This window comes from Bactrocera dorsalis, chromosome 6 (genome assembly GCF_023373825.1).
Source record: "Bactrocera dorsalis isolate Fly_Bdor chromosome 6, ASM2337382v1, whole genome shotgun sequence".
NCBI lineage: Eukaryota > Metazoa > Arthropoda > Insecta > Diptera > Tephritidae > Bactrocera > Bactrocera dorsalis.
Genome location: NC_064308.1, coordinates 30181472 through 30207611, shown reverse-complemented (window position 1 = coordinate 30207611; position 26140 = coordinate 30181472). Strand labels below are relative to the sequence as shown.

At 34.8% G+C, this 26140-nt stretch overlaps 3 protein-coding genes and 1 pseudogene across 5 annotated transcripts in view; 3 read left to right on the top strand and 1 right to left on the bottom strand.

Annotated features, from left to right (window-relative positions):
• The window catches only part of LOC125779382 (uncharacterized), a 554603-nt gene that overhangs the window by 147426 nt on the left and 381037 nt on the right, over positions 1–26140 (top strand). The gene's annotated exons all lie outside the window — the stretch shown is intronic.
• Positions 2318–4908, top strand: LOC125779326 (uncharacterized; annotated as a pseudogene).
• Positions 9164–12584, top strand: LOC125779412 (translation initiation factor IF-2-like). Its single transcript, XM_049460767.1, has 4 exons — positions 9164–9292; positions 9363–9555; positions 9605–10039; positions 12342–12584. The coding sequence occupies exons 1-4, from the start codon at positions 9276–9278 to the stop codon at positions 12570–12572; spliced, it is 876 nt and encodes a 291-aa protein (XP_049316724.1). The 5' UTR covers positions 9164–9275; the 3' UTR covers positions 12573–12584.
• Positions 12581–14535, bottom strand: LOC125779346 (putative nuclease HARBI1). Of its 2 annotated transcripts, XM_049460644.1 has the most exons (3): positions 13829–14524; positions 13618–13765; positions 12581–13561 (listed from the first exon to the last, which is right to left on the bottom strand). In XM_049460644.1, exons 1-3 carry the CDS (start codon positions 14245–14247, stop codon positions 13034–13036), a joined length of 1095 nt encoding a protein of 364 aa, XP_049316601.1. In that variant the 5' UTR covers positions 14248–14524; the 3' UTR covers positions 12581–13033. The 2 variants fall into 2 exon arrangements, with proteins under 2 accessions (XP_049316601.1, XP_049316600.1); XM_049460643.1 differs by having other exon boundaries at positions 13618–14535.

Below are 26140 nucleotides of genomic sequence, written 5' to 3'. Positions count from 1 at the left end.
CGTTACAACTTAAGTATTAAAAAACAAAGATTGTGTTTATAAATGTTTAATATTTTTTGTTTACCTATAAATTTCACTTTTGTACATCACAAATTTTGAAATGTGGTGTCACAACACTTTTTGTCACACAATGTCACTTCTGAATGATACTCCCCCCCTTCAAAGTGTGACGTAATTATGGATGGCCCCGTCACTAAACAGTCTCTAGCGTAAGTCTCAAAACATTGCCTTAAATTTGAGACCTGATAGTTAGCAGGTCACAAAACTAAAAAGAACTCTTGTCTGGTATTTTGAATATACCGAATAGAGATCATTAATCGATTGTCGTTTTTTTTATATTTTGTAAGCAGACAAACACATAAAGGTTAAAAATAGACCAATTTTACATAAATTTCGTAAATATTATGAAACAAAGTCAACATATATTTTTATTTTTATTGATAATTATGTTTTTTGTTATAATTTATAGAAAGTTTAATATTTGTTATCGAAATATTTATTTTCATTCAAGTATAAAAACATCTCTGAATAATGAAATGTGTTAGATTTTGTGACTGTCACTTACAGAATAGCAAATTCGTCTCAAGCGTCATAAATTTTCTCTAACTTAAAATCTCAAATTTAGAGACTTGAAACTGTATCACAGTACAGAATCGCACGGTATACTCGTATTTAACCCTCCATTACTAACCTCAGGGTCGAATCGACCCAGACACGCAAACTTTTTAAATTAACAAAAAATAAAGAATATTTTTTAACGCAAGATATATATGTAATCTAAATTTGTACATATTTAAACGTTTATAAATAATGAGAATAAGAAACATGCAAAATATTATGCATAAAAAATTGTTTTGAAAAATAGTCTGGGTCGATTAGATTACATAATTGAAAAATTTTTGCATTAGTCATTCCAATTTTTCTTTTTAACATTTTACTTTTATATTTCAGGTTTCAAATGCACTTTATTTGAAGTCAATATCTTTAAAACTTATCATTTTATGCGGAATCTGGCTGGATAACTTTTTTTGCACTTTATTAGCTATGTTGTAATGAATACAAACTTAATTTCAATTTAAGTACATAAATTAATTTTTTAAAACATAATTTTATAAATTTAAAAATAAAATACTACAATATACTAAAAGACGTATACGTTTTAGCAATTTATAAGTTTAAACGATTTTAATAGATAATACAAATGAGGGTCGATAAGACCCATGGTTAGTAACCACGCGACATGATTTGAGGTTAGTAATGCAGGGTTAATTGCATAGCAGCAAAAGCTCTATTCCAACGGCTATATATTGAACATTAAATGACCAAACCAAACCATTCAACATCTAACGCTCAAGTTGAACGGCATTAAACAAAATACTTTTCCACAATAGATTTAGAGTCTGGATTTCGTCAGATATTGATGAGAGAAGACGATATAGAAAAAACAGCATTTTCTGTAAATAACGGAAAATATGAATACTAGGGTGTGTCATTCTGAGGCAACCTTTTTTTTTCAACTGAAAAACAGGCTCAAAACTTTCGAAAATGTAAAAAACAACGTCATTCAAAAGATGAGCTCTTAATATTAATATTAAGAGGTGCCTCTTTCAAATTTTCTGTTTTCCATATAAATAACATGGAAAAAAAATAATTTTTTTGTGGTGGTTATTGTGCGGAGGTTATTATATGTGCACGCGATGGCTGCCAGTGGGGATGGTAAACTCGATTCCCATTCTACTCGAAAATCGAGTTTTCTCGTAAAATAATCGATTTTTTGTAATCGATCTTCAGTAGTCGAAGTCGATTAAGAATCGATTCTTGACATTCGAAATGAATGAATACCTAAGAATGCCATTTGGACTTAAAAATGCTCCAAGTATATCTCAGAGAGCAATGAATAATATTTTATATGAATGTATTTGTCACGTATATGTTGGCGACATAATAGTATATTCAAAAACTCTAAAGGAACATACATATATCTCATTTGAAATATATGTATAGTACAAACCCTCGAAGAAGCCCATATGAAAATATCTATTGAAAAATCAAAATTTATAGAAACCGAGGTTGAACTTTTAGGATACGTTGTATCACATAATGTTATAAAAACTGATCCCAAAAAAGTAGAAACAATTAAAAATCACCCATATCCCAAGACGTTACGACAACTTAGGGGCCATCCATAAATTACGTCACACCTTGAAGGTGGCGGAGGGCAGCGTTACCAACCCTACTGTTTTAACAGTAGATTTGCTGTTTTCACATTGATAACCATATTTTCTGTTTCATTCTTATTTTCTACTGTTTTTCGCGTTCAGCGCCACCTAATACACTACTATGCAAACAATTTTTGATAACCACTACGCAATAAAACGCAATGACAAACCACTACGTAATAAAACGCATTGACACTAGATGGCAGTATCTTCTTTATATTTTTATGCACGGGGAAATCCCTATTTATGAATAACAGCTACACCGACCGTGTAGCCTGCACGCCTATTGTATTGCTTAGGTATTGTTTTATAGTCACAAGTCACAACACCTTGAACAGTTTCTTTGAATTGCGGCGTCTATTTTGAAAAAATAATAATTACAAAGTTTTTGATAAAATGAGTAGTGATTCATCGACTGGAAAAAGTCGTCCTAAGAAGAAAAATGTGAAATATGAACAGAAATTCGTAAATTGGTGGTTAAAAGATTATAGGTTCAAAGGCTGGTTAAAGAAAAGCACTAAAGGTGAAACTTATTTCTTTTGTTCTGCGTGTAATTGCGACAGAAAATGTGGTATACACGAACTGCTACGACACAAAGATTCAACCAAACACGCGAAGAATAGTTTGAAGTTACAAAAACAACAAAAACTGACATCAATGTTTACCTCAGCTTCCAACTCACAAGATACAAAAATTGCAGCTAAAGCGGGTGAAGTAAAAATGGCCTACTTTATTGCTGAGCATAATCTGTCTTTTAACAAAGCATCTCATTTGAATAAATTGATTTGCGCTGTATGTCCAGATTCGAAAATTGCCGAACAATTATCTATAAGCCGCACAAAAGCTAGAGCTATTATTGTTAATGTAACTGGGCAGACAGCTGAAGAAAATATAATAGAGATGTTAAAGAACAATTGCTTTGCATTACTTGTTGACGAAAGCACAGATAAATCTACGAAAAAAAATTTTTGCGCTTGTCGCTAGAATAGTAAAATTAGATTTCAGCGTTGAAGATAGATTTCTGACAATAATACCAATCGTAGATGGTACAGCAACAGCGTTGTATGACAAAATAGTAGAATATTTTGTTGAAAAAAATATTCCTTACAAATCAAACATGATAGGCTTTGTTTCTGATGGCGCTAACGTTATGTTTGGAGATAAGCATTCATTGGTCACTTTGTCTAAAAATGACATACCTCACCTTTTTACTATGAAGTGCATTTGTCATTCTTTTAACCTATGCGCTTCATACGCATGTGAGAAATTCTGTAGAGACGATATAATCATGTGCAAAATTCGCCAAAACCTATTGGAGATTTCAAAACATTTCAAGCATTCTCAAATATTAAACCACACAAATTACTCCACCCTAGCCAAACCAGATGGTTGTCGCTTATTGAGGTAGTAAATAGGCTTCTGGAACAATTACCAGCTATAAAATTGTATTTTCAAGCTGCAGTTCATGTAGATAGATTACTTTCTGCGCAATCAATTCTCTCAAAGGCTCTCGAACCGGCAACTGAATTGTACCTGGAGTTTTTGAAATTTGCATTACCTATATTTACCGATCTCAATAAAGAAATGCAATCCGAGACTCCGAAATTATATTTCCTATACGACAAAATACTGACCGCATACATAACGATCTAGGAATGCTTTGTACAAACTGCATGTTTGAATCTCACTGAACGAGAAAAAAATGAAGCACAAAATATTTTACACGCAAAAGAAACTAAAATATTAAACCTTGACTTCTCGAGTGAGCAGAAACATTTACCGATGCAACATACATATATACGTTGGTGGAAAGGTGCCAAATTTGATCAGAATAAAGAGAGAATTAGGAGAACTAAAGGAAGAACAGCTGAAAATTTTCTACTTAAAGTGTAAGGAGTTTTATATCGAGGCTGCAAAACAGATATTAAAAAGGTTTCCTTTTGACGACAAAGACCGTCAAGCATTAAAATGTCTGAAGATGCAAAATCCCAAAGCAATTCTGGATTCTGAAATAAAAAAGAAATTCCCTTCCATTGCAGATTTACATTATTTCTTCCCAAAGATTTGTCCAAATAATATAACAAAACTGGATAGAGAATGGCGAATGTTAAGAAATGTCGATTTTTCTTTCGACCAAAACAAAACTCCCGATATTTTCGACTTTTGGAAACATGTACAAGAATTAAGAAATGGAGACGAATCTCAAACATTCCCTACATTGTGTGAATTGGTAAAGAAGCTTTTGTGCCTACCACATAGCAGCGCCGCCGTAGAAAGGTTATTTTCTGCTATAAATATTATGTGAACCAAATTACGCAATAGAATATCGACTACAACTATTAAAGGAGTATTACACACTAAATCCGAAATAACTGATTGCTATTCATTCGAAGCCACAGAAAAGCACATAAAGAAATTCAACAAAAACATATTTGATTTTAAAAATAAAAATGAGTGTGAAAATATTGAAATATTGAATACGAGGCAATTGAAAATGAAACTGAAAAATAATTTTACTTTGATTTTGGTTTTATGTTGCTGCGATTATAAATATATCAAATGATGTGAGTTCTAGTAACTAAGAAAGTTGTTTAGTATTTAATTATATGAGCAAAATTATGAAATCTGCCTTTTTTTCTTTACCTACCGCTTTCTACTAATTTTTTTTTAGGCGAGTTGTGGTTTTTTAGTTTTCTGAGGTTGGCAACACTGGCGGAGGGTATCATTCAGAAGTCACATTGTGTGACAAGGGGGGGAGGGGGGTATCAAAAGCTTTGTGACATCACATTTAAATTTGTGATGTACAAACGTGAAATTTATAGGTAAACAAAAAAATATTAAACATTTATAAACACAATCTTTGTTTTTTAATACTTCAGTTGTAACGAAGCTTTTTACTGTCCCTGCTTCTTACTCGTACAAGTAAAGGGTGATTTTTTAAGAGCTTGATAACTTTTAAAAAAAAAAAAACGCATAAAATTTGCAAAATCTCATCGGTTCTTTATTTGAAACGTTAGATTGGTTCATGACATTTACTTTTTGAAGATAATTTCATTTAAATGTTGACCGCGGCTGCGTCTTAGGTGGTCCATTCGGAAAGTCCAATTTTGGGCAACTTTTTCGAGCATTTCGGCCGGAATAGCCCGAATTTCTTCGGAAATGTTGTCTTCCAAAGCTGGAATAGTTGCTGGCTTATTTCTGTAGACTTTAGACTTGACGTAGCCCCACAAAAAATAGTCTAAAGGCGTTAAATCGCATGATCTTGGTGGCCAACTTACGGGTCCATTTCTTGAGATGAATTGTTGTCCGAAGTTTTCCCTCAAAATGGCCATAGAATCGCGAGCTGTGTGGCATGTAGCGCCATCTTGTTGAAACCACATGTCAACCAAGTTCAGTTCTTCCATTTTTGGCAACAAAAAGTTTGTTAGCATCGAACGATAGCGATCGCCATTCACCGTAACGTTGCGTCCAACAGCATCTTTGAAAAAATACGGTCCAATGATTCCACCAGCGTACAAACCACACCAAACAGTGCATTTTTCGGGATGCATGGACAGTTCTTGAACGGCTTCTGGTTGCTCTTCACCCCAAATGCGGCAATTTTGCTTATTTACGTAGCCATTCAACCAGAAATGAGCCTCATCGCTGAACAAAATTTGCGCGAAACACATTTCGAACCGAACACTGATTTTGGTAATAAAATTCAATGATTTGCAAGCGTTGCTCGTTAGTAAGTCTATTCATGATGAAATGTCAAAGCATACTGAGCATCTTTCTCTTTGACACCATGTCTGAAATCCCACGTGATCTGTCAAATACTAATGCATGAAAATCCTAACCTCAAAAAAATCACCCGTTATAACTTGCTGAGGTATACTCGCCCTGTCCAGGGTTCGTTACAATAAATTTGTAAACATTGGGGCTCTTCTGCGAATCGTACTTTATTTTATTTTATATTATAATTTTAATTAAAGTTACAAAGTTATTTCTTGACTAGTCATTCGTTGTGTCTGTACTTTAATACTTAACTAAATGTTGATTTTATTAAAGATTATTCAATAAATAACGGGTGATTTTTTTGAGGTTAGGATTTTCATGCATTAGTATTTGACAGATCACGTGGGATTTCAGACATGGTGTCAAAGAGAAAGATGCTCAGTATGCTTTGACATTTCATCATGAATAGACTTACTAACGAGCAACGCTTGCAAATCATTGAATTTTATTACCAAAATCAGTGTTCGGTTCGAAATGTGTTTTATCGACAAATTTTGTTCAGCGATGAGGCTCATTTCTGGTTGAATGGCTACGTAAATAAGCAAAATTGCCGCATTTGGGGTGAAGAGCAACCAGAAGCCGTTCAAGAACTGCCCATGCATCCCGAAAAATGCACTGTTTGGTGTGGTTTGTACGCTGGTGGAATCATTGGACCGTATTTTTTCAAAGATGCTGTTGGACGCAACGTTACGGTGAATGGCGATCGCTATCGTTCGATGCTAACAAACTTTTTGTTGCCAAAAATGGAAGAACTGAACTTGGTTGACATGTGGTTTCAACAAGATGGCGCTACATGCCACACAGCTCGCGATTCTATGGCCATTTTGAGGGAAAACTTCGGACAACAATTCATCTCAAGAAATGGACCCGTAAGTTGGCCACCAAGATCATGCGATTTAACGCCTTTAGACTATTTTTTGTGGGGCTACGTCAAGTCTAAAGTCTACAGAAATAAGCCAGCAACTATTCCAGCTTTGGAAGACAACATTTCCGAAGAAATTCGGGCTATTCCGGCCGAAATGCTCGAAAAAGTTGCCCAAAATTGGACTTTCCGAATGGGCCACCTAAGACGCAGCCGCGGTCAACATTTAAATGAAATTATCTTCAAAAAGTAAATGTCATGAACCAATCTAACGTTTCAAATAAAGAACCGATGAGATTTTGCAAATTTTATGCGTTTTTTTTAAAAAAAAAGTTATCAAGCTCTTAAAAAATCACCCTTTATAAGAATAAATAGAATAACCTGTTTTTTTTTTATTTTTTGATAAACAAGGACGGGGGAAGGTGTTAAAAAGTCCTTAAATTCGTGTGACGTAATTTATGGATGCCCCTTAGAGGATTTTTAGGATTAACGGGATATTATAGGAAATTATGCAACAATAGCTAAACCACTAACAAAACACTTAAAGGGAGAAAATTGTACAATATCGCAGTATATGTCCAAAAAACAATTATTAATCTTGATCAAGAAGAAATTGTTGCTTTTGAAACCTTAAAAAGAGCGTTACAAGAACAAGTTGAATTAGCTCAACCAAACTTTGAGAAAAAATTAATTTTATCTAGTGATGCATCTAATGTGGCTGTAGGTGCAGTTTTATCCCAGCAAGGAAGACCAATAACATTTATTTCAAAGACACTAAACTCTACCGAACAAAATTACGCAACAAACGAAAAAGAATTATTCGCCATAGTTTGGACATTAAAGACATTACGCCATTATCTTTATGCAGTAAAAAAATTTAAAATTTATACGGATCATCAAACATTAGCATTTGCAATGTTCGAAAAAAATCCGAATGTTAAAATGAAAGATGGCGAGCTTTTATTGAGGAGTTTTCTCCAAAAATTATTTATAAGCCGGGATAACAAACGTAGTTGCTGACGCATTATTAAGACAAGTATTAAATAATTTAACTAATTCATGTGAGTCGAGTGACTCAAGTGATTCACTAATAGAAACCCAACATTCCGCAGAAAGTAGCGATGAGTACCAAATTCAAGAAACAAAAAAACCTTTGAATCATTTTAAGCAACAGTAATCGATAATGGAGCAAGAATTACTGTCTTAGAGACTATTTCTTCTTTTAATAATAAACGTTTTTTAATTGAATATGACAGACCAGAAAATATAATTGGTATTTTAAAGAATATATGAATCCAAAAGTAGTAACAGGAATATTTTGCACACCTGAAGTGCTTTATGCAATAAAAAACATTTTTAAGGAGACATTTCTATATACTAAACTATTCCCTAATGATATATGCAACAAAGAAGATCAAGGGTCGAGAGCATCATAACAAGAAAAGGCTTCAAAAAAGTTATCAAAAAGGAGATATTATATATGAAAAAGTATATGGAGAAAGAAATAAATTCAACCCCAAATACAAAAAACAAGTAGTATTTGTAGATTTAGGAAATACAGTTAAAATACAAAACAGAAACAGAATAATTCATAAAGATAATATTAAATCTTAAAATCCCTTAGGTTCATAATGTTATACAATCATAATTTATACGGCGATTCCATTCATCACAGCTCAAATAGAAATCATGGATCTCAATCACCGGAATGGATATTCCTTTCTGAACCTAGAAAAAGTAAAGTTGTTTGAAAGATACGACAGAATTACATATCTTATCAATACAACAATGTACAAAGAAATAGTTGACAATTTAGAGGAGGTGGCACTCAAAGAAAAAGAACCGAATCCGCTTGTAATGGCTAAAATTAAGCATATTAGAACCCAGATATATACACTCACTCCACATCATAGAATTGAGAAAAGAGGATTAGTTAATATTATAGGGACAGGCCTTAAATATATTTATGGCGTCATGGACGACGAAGACCGTCAAGAAATAGAAGGCAAATTAGAAATAAATACAAGCAATGCCCACAATGCAATTGAACAAATCAGTGTTCAGAAAAACATTAATGAAAAATTTAACTACCAAATTAAAGCTATTAGTGATAATACTAACAATCACTACAGGAAATTGTTTCAGAATATTAACGCAGTTAGCTCGGAATTAAATAAAATAGCAAAAGAACGATGGACGAACAAACTGTTAGGAAATTTAATGTATATTAACAGACCGATTCTGTGCACTTAACAAATTATCAAAATATTGTTTATTGATCAAGATTTTTATCAAGCCAAAAGCTTTTTGTTATTCTGTGCAAATATTTATAAAACTTAAAGCTTCAGCACGAATCGCTTTTCACCATACTGTGGTGAACAAAATAATGTAAACAGAAATCAGCTGTTTAGTGCGAAATGGATTCTTCAACAACGTAAGTATTCATTATTATTAATTGTTAATTTTAAAGAAATAAATGGTTTAATATTTAATTCAATTTATAGGAAACCAAAAAACCAACGTGCTACGCACGAACAATTAGAAACTTACGTTTCATTTTGCCGCGCGCATCCCGAATTCGGTATAGGAAAAAATACGCCAAAATCGCCTCGACAAATGCAGGATTTGTGGCGGCAGCTGGCGGAGCAGTTAAATGCGTGCAGAGGGCCATCTCGTACTGCAGCTAAGTGGAAAGAGGTAATTCGTCTGATATTTTCTACATTTGTTAAATGATTTTGATTTACAGACAATGGGTGTTTGGAAGAGCCAACTACGTACGCGGGCAAGGCGCTTAAAAATGGAGCAGAGGCTCACTGGAGGGGGGCCCTGTGGCAAGCCGTTGACTGATTTCGAACAAAAATCTTTGGCAGCTTTTGGATCAATAGCTGTGGATGGAGTGGAAACTGTTGAAAGCTTTGGTTTAGGGCTGCCTAGTTCAGCACCACTGCCAAGCCTATTATTGTCGCCAACCGCACTACCTTCGCCAGGCCCACTACCATCGCCAAACACACTGCCATCGCCAAACCCACTACCTTCGCCAACCGCACTACCTTCGCCAGGCCCACTACCATCGCCAAACACACTGCCTTCGCCAAACCCACTACCATCGCCAAACACACTGCCTTCGCCAAACCCACTACCAAATCCATATGATTCACCGTTATTTAGCCCGGATAATCAAGTATGTAATTTCTATTTTATTCTACAATGTCCAAGTACATAAACCCCTGGCCACTGGTTAAACGCACTGGCTTTTTTTCTTTTTTTGGGTTATTTTTCTTTTATTTATTCGCAAAGAAAAGCCATATGAACCCAAGATTTTAGCTTCATACGAACTTTTTAATAATTTAACAAACTTTAAATTTGGAACCCAAGAATTCGCACCAATATACTCGTATCTATATGAGTACCTATACCATAGATGGGCGTTTTGACTCACATGAGCAGTTACTCTCAGCACACGTATTCTTACGCTCTTATTTCAGTCGCTATTGAGAGCGAAAAAACCAGTTTTGCACTGTGGGATAATGAATTGATTTTCCTGCCAGTTGCGCTGCAGACAGCAACGAGGTAACATAGGTAGTCGGTATGTTGATGTTTTTTTATGCCCTGGTATATTTTTGCCCCATTTGAAATGTACATATAACATAAATAAAATGTTATAATTTCAGATACCTTTGGTGGGGTAAATTGGGAGTTGACTACTTTTACTAGCAAACTAGTTAGCGGAAATTTTAAGATAAAGCTTGCCTCGGCGTCCAAAAACACCTTCGCTTTGAAATATATTCACTTACATAAAGCTTTTCGTCAAAACGGGGTTGTTTCTGGGCGCCCCAAAAAATTAAATATTTTTTTATTTTAATTATTCTGAATGCCTACATTAATTCTATACTTTTGTGACAGTTTCTTATTAAAATTGCACTCGATAAATTTTTAGTAGTTAACTTGCTTCTTTGCTTGGAACAGATGAATTTCATATCAGAAAAAATGTGTTCACAAAAGAATGTTGAGGGGAAAAATGATAAAACCTTGAGGGAAATTTCTTTAAGCTGCGGATAAAATGAGCTTTCTAAGTTCCTCCAGAAATCGGTAATATCCTTTTTATCATTGAATGACATTTCACTTCTAAGAATTATTAATTCTGACTGGATTTTTAATTCATATTGGTTTACATCACATTTAAACGGGTTTACAAATATATCGATTAAAGGTTGAATTTTTCGGATGTCCTCAAATCTGTCCTCAAAGTTAAAAAACAGCACGATGTTGCTTCGCTGTTGTTTGTTAATCAACTGACTGCAAATGTTCTTTGTCCCATGGTAGCCACTTTACGCTCGCGGTTACCAATACATCCATACATTTCATTTGCCCATCTCTGACCTATACATATTACATAGTTATGCATATATGTATATTAGGGTGATTCAAAAAAAAAAAATTTTGTTGTCTTTTATTGGTACTCGGAAAAATGGGTTCCTAGACACCTCTAAGAAATCCTCTCCAAATATGAGTTTTTAATTGTAACGGGAAGGTCCTCCGCCTAACGGTTTTCTATTTTTTCTTATTATCAGATAGAAAAATTTATATCTCGCTTCCAACTACTTGAAAAAATATCTTGTTAATTAGGTTTTGTAGGAAATTGAATGCTCTAAAATATGGTCTCTTATGATTTTTTCGTAAACCCAACCGTTTAAAAGATATTAACGGTTGAAATTTGACTATTTTTGGAAAAATTCTTTATTTCTTCTTAATTTTATAACTCAATGAAAAAAAATTATTATGAATGATGAAACACATAGTTTTGTAGGAAATTTACTGCTCTATAAAAATGGTCTACTATGATTTTTCGATTAAGTTAAGCGTTTACGAGATATTCATCGTCAAACATCAATGCATATTAGGGTGGATCAAAAAAAAAAAATTTTTTTTTTTCGTTTGGTTCTGTGAAAAACAGGTTCCTAGACACCTCTAAGAAATCCTCTCCAAAAACCTATTCATAATAATTTTTTTTCATTGAGTTATAAAATTAAGAAGAAATAAAGAATTTTTCCAAAAATAGTCAAATTTCAACCGTTAATATCTTTTAAACGGTTGGGTTTACGAAAAAATCATAAGAGACCATATTTTAGAGCATTCAATTTCCTACAAAACCTAATTAACAAGATATTTTTTCAAGTAGTTGGAAGCGAGATATAAATTTTTCTATCTGATAATAAGAAAAAATAGAAAACCGTTAGGCGGAGGACCTTCCCGTTACAATTAAAAACTCATATTTGGAGAGGATTTCTTAGAGGTGTCTAGGAACCCATTTTTCCGAGTACCAATAAAAAAAAAACAAAAAATTTTTTTTTGAATCACCCTAATGTATATGTATACATATTTGCATAATGCATATGTATTTACATATGCCCATATATATATATTCATATATACAAACATACATATGCCTTTACGTAGTTTTTAATAATATTTTTTTTTTTAAGATTGACACCGATTCGGATGCCAGGACATCACGGCCATCACGAGGGGAGCGCAATAAGCTAATTAGCACTCTTATTGCTAACATAGCAAAGAGGAATGCTGCTGAAGAACACAGGCAACGTCGTGAAGAGGAACAGCGTCGGGAGCACCGGGAAGTAATACATGCCATCCATGACCTAACAAGAGTTGTCGCAGATTTAATAAATGTTTTAAAACAAAACTCTGGTCATTAGAGTTGAAATTCATTTTATATTTTTTTTAATTCCTTATTTTTCAAAATTTAGTTTTCTTGTTTGTTTTCTTGTTTGTACATATCCATATGTATGTATGTTAATGGACTTTGTTTTTATTAAAATAAATTATTAAAACTAATGAATTAAACTAATGAAACAATGTTGTTAATAATTATATCTGGTTGTGTTATTCTGTAGCTGAAGATGTCGTGACTCAGACCGAGCAGCTTAGCATGTGCCTGACACAGGCTATGCAGGGGTTACTTTTAAGTGCGGTGATGTGTGCTTCTGTTTAGATATTCTGTTTACATATGACTTGTGTATACACATATTGTTAGCAGTCGTTATATTGTGTAATAATAGACGGATAATGTAACAGGAGTAGGTTAATGTGTAATGTCATTGTGCAGTGTATATATGCATATTGTTAGTAGTAATGTAGTGTATAGTGTAATAATGTGTTAAAGTGTAGATATATATCTTGCCCTTATCCTTTCACCTTCTCGTGTATACTGCAAACAGTCACCGGAATTAACTACATGGTCAGAGTCTTCTTCAACCTCGTTGTCCACCGCGTGCATGGTAATACCAGCTTTCGTAATTATATTATGCAGTATAACACAACTGCTTATTATTAATGCGGACGTTTCATGGGAATAATGTAGAACCCGGTGCTTCAGCAAACATCTGAAACGCGATTTTAAAACTCCGAACGCTCTTTCAACACAATTTCTGGCAGTACAATGTAGCTTATTATACTTTCGCTCTTGAGAAGTACTAGGATTTCCGACCGGTGTTAAGAGCCAAGGTTCTAAAGGGTAACCTTGGTCACCAATCAGCCACGACTGCCTTCGGTGCCCTACAGAGTCATTGGTGTGTTGACGAATGAGATGCTCTCGTAGGTCAGAAGTTGCCCAAATTCCAGAGTCATGTGTCGCACCCGGAAATTTAGCATTCAGAAACGTGAAGCATAAACGGTGATCACATACCTGAGAAAGTTAACTTATGTATGTCAGTTATTAAGTTTATACACAGCAAAACATACCGCTTCGACATTAATGCTGTAGAAGCCCTTCCTATTTAAATATAAGCCAAGGGGACGTTCAATATTATTTGACGCAGGAGCAATAATTGCAACATGTGTACAGTCGATTGCTCCTATAGTACTCTTTATTCCGTATTTTGTGAAAAATCTGAAATTGAACTCAGTGAATTTAGATGAATCCAATTGTTTTAATACACATGTATGTACATACCCGGTTCTGACTATATTTTCTTCCTCAGTGGAACTAGGAAATTTTATTTCTTCTCCTTTAACTTTTACTATAAGTTTGGCCACGGCCCGCATACTTCTCGAGAGTGACGACTGACTCATTGGCAAGTTGCAGTTATTACCGACACATTTTTGGTAGGAACCGTGACCAAAGAAATTTAAAGTTGCCAGGACTCTAATGGTCAAAGGCAATGAAGTCTTTTGTTGATCATGAGGCCGTAAGTCATCTATTAGACTACGGCAAATATCACGCGGCAGTCGGAAATTTTTCATGAACTCACTTTCACTGAGGGCAAATGGATCAGTAGAATCCCTCAAACTCCTGAAATAACGCGCGCGATCTCTATTTTCTAAATTTTCCTCCTCTTCTAACAGCAACAATAATAATATGTCTTCTTCCATTTTATTTTATTTAATTTCAATCAAAATTACAATTAAAATGTGTTCACAATATTTTCACAAACAGCTGTTGAATTTGTCAAGAGCATTTGACATCTTGATAATTTATCTAGAAAAGAGCTTTTGGTTTTTGACACAGAATACCAAAGACTTGATAAATAATAAATTTTGATAAATAAGCAAGATGGTGAATTTATCAAGTGCACAGAATCGGGCTGTAAGACTAATATCGTAAGAATAAAAGAGATCATAATGACGAGCCAAAACAACCTCTTAAGTAGAGATATTATCTCAGATGATGATAGTTTAAAATTGAATATAACTTTTGAAAAATTGCGTAAGAACAAAATTGTAATTGTCACTCAAATCGAAAATATTGTGATTTTAGTGAAGATTCCTTGTTTTACTAAAGAGAATTGATAGATACTCGTATACATTCAACTTATCTTCTATATATATAAAAATAAGTCCGTATATGTACGTCGCCGAACTAATCATAAACGCGTCGTGCGATTTCAACCAAATTTACACACTACGTAGGCAGCGGCCCATATATGGTTTATATGAAGTTTGGTTGAAATCCGATAACGCATGTGTGTGCGGTGCGTATGTGAAGTGAGAGTGTTTTTGCCGCAGGCTTTTTTTGTACCGCATACAGCATTCATTAGTATTGAATACATTTTGGTCGTTTGTGTATTGGAGACCATTGCACGGAGTGATGCAAATAGCAATTTGTTATCATTTCACTTTTCTCTTTGGACGTCATTGGTGATTGATCTTATCATAATCGATTTTTGAAAATATTAATTCGCATTTTTTGGGGAGTATTTTGATAAAAATAAATTAATTTTCGTTCGAATCATCGTTTTAATTTGAATATTTTGTTAAACAAAATTAAAAAAAAAAACAATGATTACTGAGATAAAAATCGATATTTTTGCTAAACAAGTGTTCTGATTGTTACAAGTGACATAATCACAAATTTGATATTTTGTGAAAAAAATTAAAAAATTGAGTGAATTTGTTTAATGTCCGATCAGTGAGCTAAAAATTACTTGGACTTTTTGGCCAATTTTTAATTGAATTTTGTCACATTTTCAGCAGATTTTCGTGTCTTTTCGTCACTTTTTGGTGCTTTTCGAGTGCAGACGATCTCGAACGTTTCATTTTCGCTTCCGAACGGTAAGACAAAAATTATTTCGATTTTTTGGGCAATTTTTAATTGAATTTTGACACATTTTCAGCTTTTCGAGTCCAGAATTTGTTGGATTTCATCAATTTATTACTGAAGTTCTTTATTATCTTTAGTTTAGTTTCTTCTAAGAATCCCACGAAGAGCAAGAGCTGACATTGGACGTCGGTCGCGTAGAACGCAAAAAAGGAAAATCAATCCCAAGAACAGCGAGAACTAGAGATTGCAAATACAAGGGAACGTATTGCAAGATCGGGTTCAGATCGTAGGCCGACAAGTATTAATCAAAATGTTCAAAGGCGTGCCGCACAAATCTACGTTAATGTTGTTTGTTGTTGTTGGTGCTGGATTTAGGTATAATCACGCAATTGATTACAGTTTGCATAAGTTTGTGGTTATGCACATAGCATTATGAGGCGGCAAAATCAGGAAAATCATATTTTGAAATGTCGGAGACTCTTTCATCAATATGTCGCAGACATGTATGCAAAGATAGAAACAGAGCGTTTGAACTTTATTCAATTCAATCAACGGAAGTTGCGATCAAAAGAGTATATACATCTCCCCGATGCAATCAATAATGATGGAAATGTTGACAATGTTGGACAAGTTGATATTTTACCAGCAAGTTACATAGGCAGTCCAAGGCACATGCATGAATATGCACAAGATGACATTTGCTATGTTCGTTTGTATGGTCGACCAGATTTGTTTATTACATTTACATGTAATCCACAATGGGACGAAATCAAGCAATATTTATATGAAGGGCAATCTTCTACAGACCGTCATGACATAACTGGACGAGTATTTAGACAGAAGCTGAAGTCATTGATGGATTTTATTGTTAAACATCAAGTTTTCGGCGAATTCGATGTTGCATGTATTCGGTGGAGTGGCAAAAGAGGGGATTACCACATGACCACATTTTGGTATGGTTAGTCAACAAAATAACAAGCGATCAAATAGATGACATCATCTCAGCAGAAATTCCTGATCAGGAAATCGATCCAGGTTTATTTGATGTTGTCACAAAAAGTTTGATTCATAGACCATGTGGTGTTATAAATATTAATTGGCCATGTATGAAAGGTGGGAAATGCACGAAGCGGTATCCCCGAGATTTGATTTCCGAGACAATTAATGGAAAAGACGGTTTCCCACTGTATCGTCGACGCTCAACAGATAATAATGGCAAATCAATAAATCTACGAGTCAATAATCTAGATATTACAGTTCATAATAGGTGGGTTGTTCCCTTTTCGCCAATACTATCAAAAGCATTCAAAGCTCATATCAATGTAGAATATTGCAATTCTGCTAAATCGATTTAATATATCTGCAAGTATGTAAATAAAGGCAGCGACATGGCTGTGTTTGGTGTTGCAGAGAACCGAAATGATGAAATAACACAATATCAAATGGAAAGGTATCCGTAGCAATGAGGCAGTTTGGAGAATATTATCGTTCCCAATTCATGATCAAAATCCGACAGTTATTCATTTGTCAGTACATTTGCAAAAGGGACAACGTGTATATTTCCCAGTTGATACTGCAAAGCAATTTGTAGAGCGACCACCATCAATTGTTTCGAACTGTGTCAAAATAATCAATTTGCTAAAACATTGCTTTATTCACAAGTACCAACAAATTACACTTGGAATGCATCTGGAAAGAAATGGAACAGACGTAAGCAAGGAAGACCAATTCAAGGTTATGGTGGCATTTTTGAAAGTGATGTTATTGGACGTCTCTACACAGTGTATCATAGTCATGCTGGATGTTTTTATTTGCGTCTATTGATTCATGTTCGTGGGCCTACATCTTTTTTGAGTTTGAAAAGAGGTAACGGTGTCACACTTTTCGTCAAGCATGTCAGGAATTGCATTTACAGCAAGATGATAATCACTGGGATGCGACACTTAGGGATACATCAGCAACAGGTTCTCCTCATCAAATATGAACATTATTTGCTATTATTATTGCAACATATTTTCCATCTGATCCACTGCAATCATGGGAAAATTTTAAGGATTTTATGACCGAAGACATTTTGCATCGAATGCGCCGAATTGCAGGAAATAACTATTTAATGATTACACTTGAAATGTTTAATGAGGCATTGATTATCATTGAAGATATTTGTTTGGTAATTGTAAATAAAGCATTGACACAATTGGGTTTGGCAGCTCCAAATCGACCAATGCATGATGCATTCAATCAAGAAATAAACCGTGAAAAACAATATGATTTGAATGAGTTGACCACATTTATAAACTTGAATTTGCGTAAATTAAATCCAGAACAGAGACACGCATGTGATACCATAATGGAATCAGTACGAAACGAAACTGGAGGAATGTTTTTTTTAGACGCTCCAGGAGGAACTGGCAAAACATTTCTGATTTCCTTGCTATTAGCGACTATAAGATCACGGAGTAATATAGCATTGGCACTTGCATCATCTGGAATAGCAGCGACGTTATTAGATGGTGGTCGGACAGCCCATTCTGCACTTAAATTACCACTGAATATGAATGTAAATGAAAATCCCACCTGTAATGTTTCCAAAAATTCGGGAATGGACAAAGTCTGCGACAATGCAAATTAAAAGTGTGGAATGAATGTACAATGGCCCATAAGAAATCAGTGGAAGCGTTAGACAGGACATTGCAAGACTTGCGTAGTAATGATCAACAGATATTTGGTGGCGCTTTGATTCTGTTGGCTGGTGAGTTTCGACAGACATTGCCTGTGATTCCCCGTTCAACACCAGCAGATGAATTAAAAGCATGTTTAAAGTCATCTTATTTATGGAGACATGTAAAAATACTCAATTTGACTACAAATGTGCGAGTACAAATTCAAAACGATCCAACGGCCGACACATTTTCAAGGCAACTGTTGGCAATAGGCAATGGTCAACTTGCTGTTGATCGTGAAACTGGCTTAATCACTTTACCAGATAACTTTTGTAATATTGCACCAACAAAAGAAGAATTGCTGTCAAGTGTTTTTCCAAATATTGCAGAAAATTATCGCAATCATAATTGGTTGGCTGAAAGAGCTATACTGGCCGCTAAAAATAAAGACGTTGGCCAAACGAATGCAGACATTTTAACCCATGTTCCTGGCGTGGTTGTAACATTTCAATCAGTTGGCACGGTTACGAATCAAGACGACGCTGTTAATTATCCGACAGAATTTTTGAATTCATTGGATTTACCCGGATTTCCACCTCACCGTTTACAATTGAAAGTGGGTGCTTCCATTATTATGCTTCGAAATATAAATCAACCACGATTATGTAATGGGACAAGATTAGCGGTTAAAAAGGTCATGAACAATTTGATCGAAGCAACAATTTTAAAGGTGAAGATGTATTGATTCCACGCATTCCAATGATTCCATCAGATTTACCTTTTGAATTCAAAAGACTACAGTTTCCAGTACGTCTTGCATTTGCTATTACGATAAATAAAGCGTAAGGGCAATCGTTGGAATTCTGTGGAATTGATTTAGAATATCCTTGCTTTTCACACGGCCAGTTATATGTTTCGTGCTCACGTGTTTGCAAGCCTTAAGTTCTCTTTATCTACACAACAACTCATGGCAAAACCGAAAGATACTTTAAGTGATACATACTCTAAGATTGTATGAAACTAGAATTAAAAGTTGAATAATAAGGAACAAACCCAACTTTATTAAAAACAAGTGTGTTTCTTTTCTTATTTTGTTTTGCCGTGCGAAGCAGGCACCGGGCCCGCTAGTACCGAATATAAATCAAGCAGAATAAAATATATGTACAAAAGAAATTTTTTGTCTAAATGATGTCACATATAAAAAGACTTCCATGAAAAAAGAATTAGAAGAATACAAAGACGAATGCATCGAATATTTATTTAGGAGTCAAAATAAGATGAATTGTAAATATAAGTATAATAACCAATCAAAAGTAATAGAAATGGATACAAACCATATTAAGGTAATCAATGCAAAAAATAAAACCATTTATCATAACTGTAATTCTAACAACTTTACTATTCACGTAATGTTCAAATTGATAACTTAGTCTATGGACATCGTAAGCCCCTCACAATTAAATTATTACCAAATCCAGTTAAGATTATTAATATTACAATGACAAAGAATTTAAGTATGGAGGAAATACAATTTCAAAACCTTAAAACTATTGAGGAAATAACAGAACTCGGACATGAAGTAAAAAAAAGGAAAATGATAAATTACAGCCTGATAACAATTGTCAGCCTCATAATAGTAACACTAATAATCTGTAAATATAAAAAAATAAGAGCACACAGGTTAAAATTAACATTGAACAAATTCCAATGCAAGAGCAGGCCCAACCTATAGATCAAATGATGGAAAGGATCAAGCACTATTCCTCTTTGAATCGGGACGCTTCAATTTAGAGGTGGGAGGTTAATACCACCAGTTCATATTACATGAACATATCTTTTGCTTGTCATAAATATGTAACATGACACTTACAACCCATATGGTTCGTATTAAAACATTGTACTTTGCTAACACGGTCCACCTTAAGTGGTCCCAAAATGTAATTCATAGATTGTAAGATGAATCTTTCCACTTGTAACATATGGTCTATTTCACGTGGATTGTAGATATAGTTCCTAGAATGTAAGAATAATATTGGTATCTAGGCTTAAGCAAAAAATTTTATTTAAGAAAACGTAATAAAGAAAACGAGACAGTTGCCCGCAGTTGCCCGCAGTTGCCCACCAAACTCAAAACAAAAATTAATTCGCATGCAACCTTCAACATTAACACCGAATGAACGAACTTGAAACGGACATAATAGCAGAAACAGCGAACTCATCTCCCCCCTTCCTTAGTTACCGCCCGTAGTGAACAAAATTTGTCAGAAGTAGAAATCAGCCATCTGTTTTTATTTTCATTTGAACAATGTTGCTATTACTGATATACGCATACATATGTAGGAGTATATAGTTTTGTAGACATCTAAGTTTTGAATTACAATTTTTCATTATACAAAATATCAAAACTGAAATTAAACTATTAAAAATAGTTTATATATTTATAAATAATAACATTCGACTCCGATTTTAGGTTAATTTAAGAAAATTTTAAACATATTGAAGGCAATTTTATAATTACTACAATATATCGAGACTGGTAACCCTGCGTTGGGAGAGAGCAATCAGCTGACAAACGGCAAAAATCCAAATGCCGTGGAAATTTACGGCATCCTACGGCAAAGCGGAAGCACGTGCTATTGATACCTGATTGATGAAGGACAGCGCTGAGAAATTGTAAGCAGAGAAGCTGTGGTAAAGGCAGTTGAAGCGGTCAAGAATTCGGTATTGCAGCAGTAAGAATGAATATATACATAAACATAAGCAGAAGATACATAGGTACGAGTTAAGTAATTTAAAGAGAGAAATTATATAACAAAGGAAAAGATAAATAAAAAAAAAGCATTTTATAAAATTAAAGCGTAATGTAAAGTATTTTGTTAATATAAAATACCGATTTTTAAAGTTAATATTTTATATTTTTGGAAACTAAACATATGTGTACTATTACATTATTAGAATTTTAATCAAATTATAAGTTAATTCCAATGAACTTTGAAATAAACAAAATCTTAATTTAGTTGTCAAAAAGACTAGTTGTGAACATTAATTGTCTTATATTTAAATTTAATTTATTATTTAGCTTGTTATATAAAACCAAAATTGTCAAAGTATATTTTAAGGTTTACTTTTACTTGTTATATACTAAATATCTAATTTGTGTTGAACATTCGATTCCATTTGCTTTTGTTATCATTCGACATGCACAGGCAAAAGATTTTTTTATTGACAGTGCACGGTTTGAAGGAAAAATTGTGGGCAAGACAGATATGGTAAGCATTTCGGACTGACTGTAGAATCTGAAGACGATAGCTCTGACAGCGAAACTAGCTCAGAGCAAAACAACATGTTGCCGGCGATGGGGTCCGGGTGTCCAGTCTTCACTCTACGCGATATTGAGGGGTCTCTTTCAAACCTTTCAAACTTTATTGGTACTGGGCATTACCTAGTCGGAGAGTGGCTAGATTATTTTGAATCGAATGCCATGGCAGTTCCTACAAAATATATTTATATACGTTTATGTTCGGGAAACAATTATTGAAGGGTGCTGCGAAAATTTTCGTTCGCGCTTAACGAGACATAATTTGTTGGAGTTCACTTAAACAATGTTTGCAAAAAGAGTTTGGTGCAGTAACATCGTCAATTGCAGCACATCGAACGCATACATAGTAGGAAGACCAATAAAGCTAGACGAAAAAAGCCTGATCGAATATTTCGTAGAGGGAATCCTCGACATCAGACCAAACAAAACTACTTTATATCAGGCTAGTTGGACAGAAGAATTAAAAGCTCGTTAACCCAATGTGAGTACATTTCAAGGCAAAAGACAATAAGTTTGTTACTAAAGATCAGGGAACTAATAGACTCAGTTGTTATAAGTGTGGGGAAGCGGGTCATTTGGCGAATAATTGCAAACGGCAACGACTATCGACGTGTTATGGGTGTAATCAGCCAGGACATCGTATCGCAGATTGCCCAAAGAAGAAAACGGATGTAAAGAACGATAAATACGCTTGAAATGATGCGTATGGCGTTCCCTGGCAGCGTTATTTTCAAAGAATTATCTATTAATGGGTTTACGTTGTCAGCATTGCTAGACGCTGCTTACGATCTATGCCTCATGCGTTACGATGTGTTGATGATGTTGGGGAATATTGATTTGTCCAACGATATAAGTCACCTTCGTAGTATAGGAAATAGTATACTTGCAACTATTGGTAGTTTCCTAATTAACATAAAGTTAGCAGCATGGGCTACAAGGATCCAGTAAAGGACCTTATATTAGTTCCATCGCTTCTGTGTGATTAAGACATAGTTAGCAGTTCAGAAGATATTTTTTATTCCTCAGTTAGGTCCAAAAGTAATTAAAATCGTGAAAAATTGCATCGACTGCAGCATGACAGATTCAAAGACTGGAAGAAAAGAAGTTTTGTTAAATCCAATACATAAGGAAGATCAGCCATTAAGCGCTATGGACCAGCCGAAGAAAGCTTATAACTATATTCTTGTTGGGGTAGATGCTTTGTCGAACTTTGTGTGGTTGTATCCGGCACCGAGGTAGTCGTTGATCGGTGCGAAAAAAACCGCTGTTTTCGGTAACCGACGGCGTATTATAACTGATAGGGGTACTGCGTTCTTGTAATAGCTACAGGTGTTCCTCGGAGCAACGGATAAGTGGAGCGAATGTACCAGATCGTAGTATCAATGATTTCTTAAATGTGCCTGGGAATGGGAAGAGCCTGGGAATTGATATAGACACGTAAAATAAATTCGGTTGTCGCTGTGAACGGACGTATTTTTTCTCTGCCCCGCGTTCTATTGTTTAATCTTTATTAATGCCGTGTGTTTGCGGCCATAGAGTTGATCGTGCTCAGCCCAAGATCAGCTGCAATAAATGCAATGAATTCTTCCACTTATCGTGTGTGAATTTATCACAGGCTGATGTGGATTTTTCGTTGAAGTCTAAAAACGCTTTTTATTGTAAAGTGTGCGCGGTAGTTCGCAGAAATTCTATTCGCTCGCCGCATGCGTCGCCATCTGTGCGCAATGCTCAATCAAACAAGGAAGTAAACGAACCTTTGTTGGAGTCTAATGACTCCACTGGGAAGTGAACAATCGAAGGCGCTCACATTATTACAACAACTTTGTGATGATCGAAATTCGTTAATCGTTAAGCTTAACGAACTTAAATCAGAGATCTGCATTGTGCAAAAAAATTGTCCGCTGCTGTTTCTGATGATAATGAGAGTGTGATTTATCTCGCTTCCGCTATACCGAAAACAGTCTCTACAGCTTCAACTACTGCTAACTCCACTCGCACTGTTTAGGCCAGCGCCTAACTTCTTTTTACCACCCCTAGTGAGTACTTAACAAACCATTGCCAGTTAGCTGTTGATAGTTTTCACTCAACTGTTAATAGCTTTCACTCAACTGGCAATGGTTTCGTTAAAAACTCCCACTTAGCAAGCGATTCTGCTAGTGAGGCTAAAGTACTTTTGTTTAGAGAGCGAAGCGAACCAAGACGTTTTTCCACCGGCCACCACAACAAGCATCACCACATACCATAAATGTAAGTAATTTTTGGTAATTACAAATTAATTCAATAAAAAACCAAGATTTTAATTTGATTTACTAATACACTTCGTTTTCTTTCCTGTTCATATTCTCAACGATCGACGCATCGTCCGCAACTGATTCGTAGACCGTACGAGATATATTCACGCACTTCTACGTCTACTGTGGGTACAAATGCTCCGTCATCTAACGTTATTGTTTCTGCTGCTACTGATAGTGTGAATATGGATTATCTCGTTCCAGCTACACCGAAAGCAATCTCTGCCGCTCCGTCTGCTGCTTGCTCCACTCTCTCTACGGCCTCTGATAATGGTACAAATACAGCTGCTCCCAATGCTATTAATTATGCCAGTACATATGCTGACGCTGTTGCTAGGAATATCAACACTCATTCGAAAGCCAAAAACAATCGAACAGTTGCTGCTAAACCAGATCCTCCCTCTGTCGCTGTCAATGCTGCTCAATCAGTTGCCGTCGATGATTCTGTTAATCTAAACTCTTCGACTACAATTAATGCTAATGGAAATGTGAAGTTAAAAGTGAGTACTAGGAACAACAAATCTTCAGCTTCTTCAACTGTTGTTGGTGTTAATGCCAATTGTGATGTCGATGTCGTCATAAGCGAGAAATGATTCATTTTTCGGCCTTTAAAAACTCGGTCACTGAAGAAGATATTATATCTTTTGTCGTTAAACATGCTAATGTTGATAGAGAGCATCTTTTATGTTATAAATTAATTAATAAAGATACTGTTATTAATAATCTTAAGAGGATTAACTTTAAGTTAGGTGTGTCCCCATCTTTTTTTAACGCCGTTTTCTCCTCTTCAGTGTGGCCTTTTGGCATTAAGTTGCGTCCCTTTAAGTGTAAGGGAGGGGAAAACAGCGCTGCAGATTAGTGGATGCGCCTGTTAGTCAGGACTTTTTTCATGCGTTTTCTGCAACTTCTTCAACTGGCTCCTGTCTTAAGGTGTACTACCAAAACCTATCGGGTATTAGATGTAAATCAAAAATTATTCGCAACTTTTCTTCACATTCGGATTTCGATATTATCGTTATTGTTGAGAAAGTTTTTTCCGTTTAAAATATTAACTGGGACAGAGATGAGGATTTCGGGTACGACAGAAATAAATTAGTTGATAAAAAATGCTGCCTTGGATGAATTACATTGAAAACGATAAGCGACAAGGTATCGGACAAAACAAAATATTGTATTAACAAAATTTTGAAAGAAAGAAAAGAATCAACAAAATACAGACTGGACGAGTTAGTCGCCATTAAGCGAAATCAGTATGGCTTAGGTTAAAGCCTTATAATTTTGCTACATATAAGATTTTGAAGGTGTTAGATCACGATAAGTATGAAGTTAGGGAGGTTCGGGCAGAACGAATAAGTCAGGAAGGACGAATGTGGCATTAGCATACTCGTACGCAACCCTGACCTACGCACGCATGCAACCCTCAACATCCATACAGAATGAACGAATATGAAGCGGCGAATACTATACTTTTATACGACGAGTTGTCCATACATCATTTCTTTGCAATATTTGAAGTGAGCGGACGTTATGGCATCGGATGATGAAATTATGCCACTGCTTATAATTTCTGTGTGCACTGAGAACGAAAAGAAAAGGAAGACAAAAAAGCGAAATGAACGATTTTGGAGTAAACATTTTTATAAAGAACGTCCAAAATATTCACACGTACCACTTCTTAAGGAATTTGAAACCAATTCTATAAACAAATTTTGTTCAAATGAATGATGAAAATTATTAAAAAAATCCTGTCTAATGTGAAACCCCAATTAAAAAAGGATACATTCATGACAGACGCAATTACGCCCCATCAACGTCTTTCGGCTACTCTACGATTTTTGTCATCCGGAGAAAGTTTCGGGGATTTAAAATTTTTGGTAGCAATTTTTCCACCTAGTCTAAGTCAAAAGTATTAATTCCAGCACCAGCACCAGACCTTGCCGAATTTTTTATTTTGGAAAACTCACGCCTATAGCAGTTCCTCATCCATTTTCCCAGCTTTGTGATCGCTTTAATTTGTTTTATTGTCTTTTTTCACTTCCCATATTATTTTTTTCACTTCTAAAGACTTCGATAAACTCGCGCCAAAACTCATCATCCGTTAAAGCGAGTGTGCGAGTTATGTAATAAAATACACGTTTTAAGTAGCTTAATAGCTCTAGCTCCTTTTATTTTCAAGGTGATCTTAAGACTAAAAAATACAAAATTTACTTTTCTCTAATAAATCTAAATGTAAGAAAGAATGCAAATATTTCAATAACGGTATGATGATTTAAAATTAAGTAGGTCAATTATTTTCCCACTCAAATTTTGTAACTAATCTAAATTGCGCATTTCACAATAAATACAATATATTTATTCCAACAAAGGTTATGGGCCCAGACCCATCGCGAATAAGTAGTGCGCGAAAACGGCAATAAAAATCGGTATATCGTGTCGGTGTACAAAAATTTTT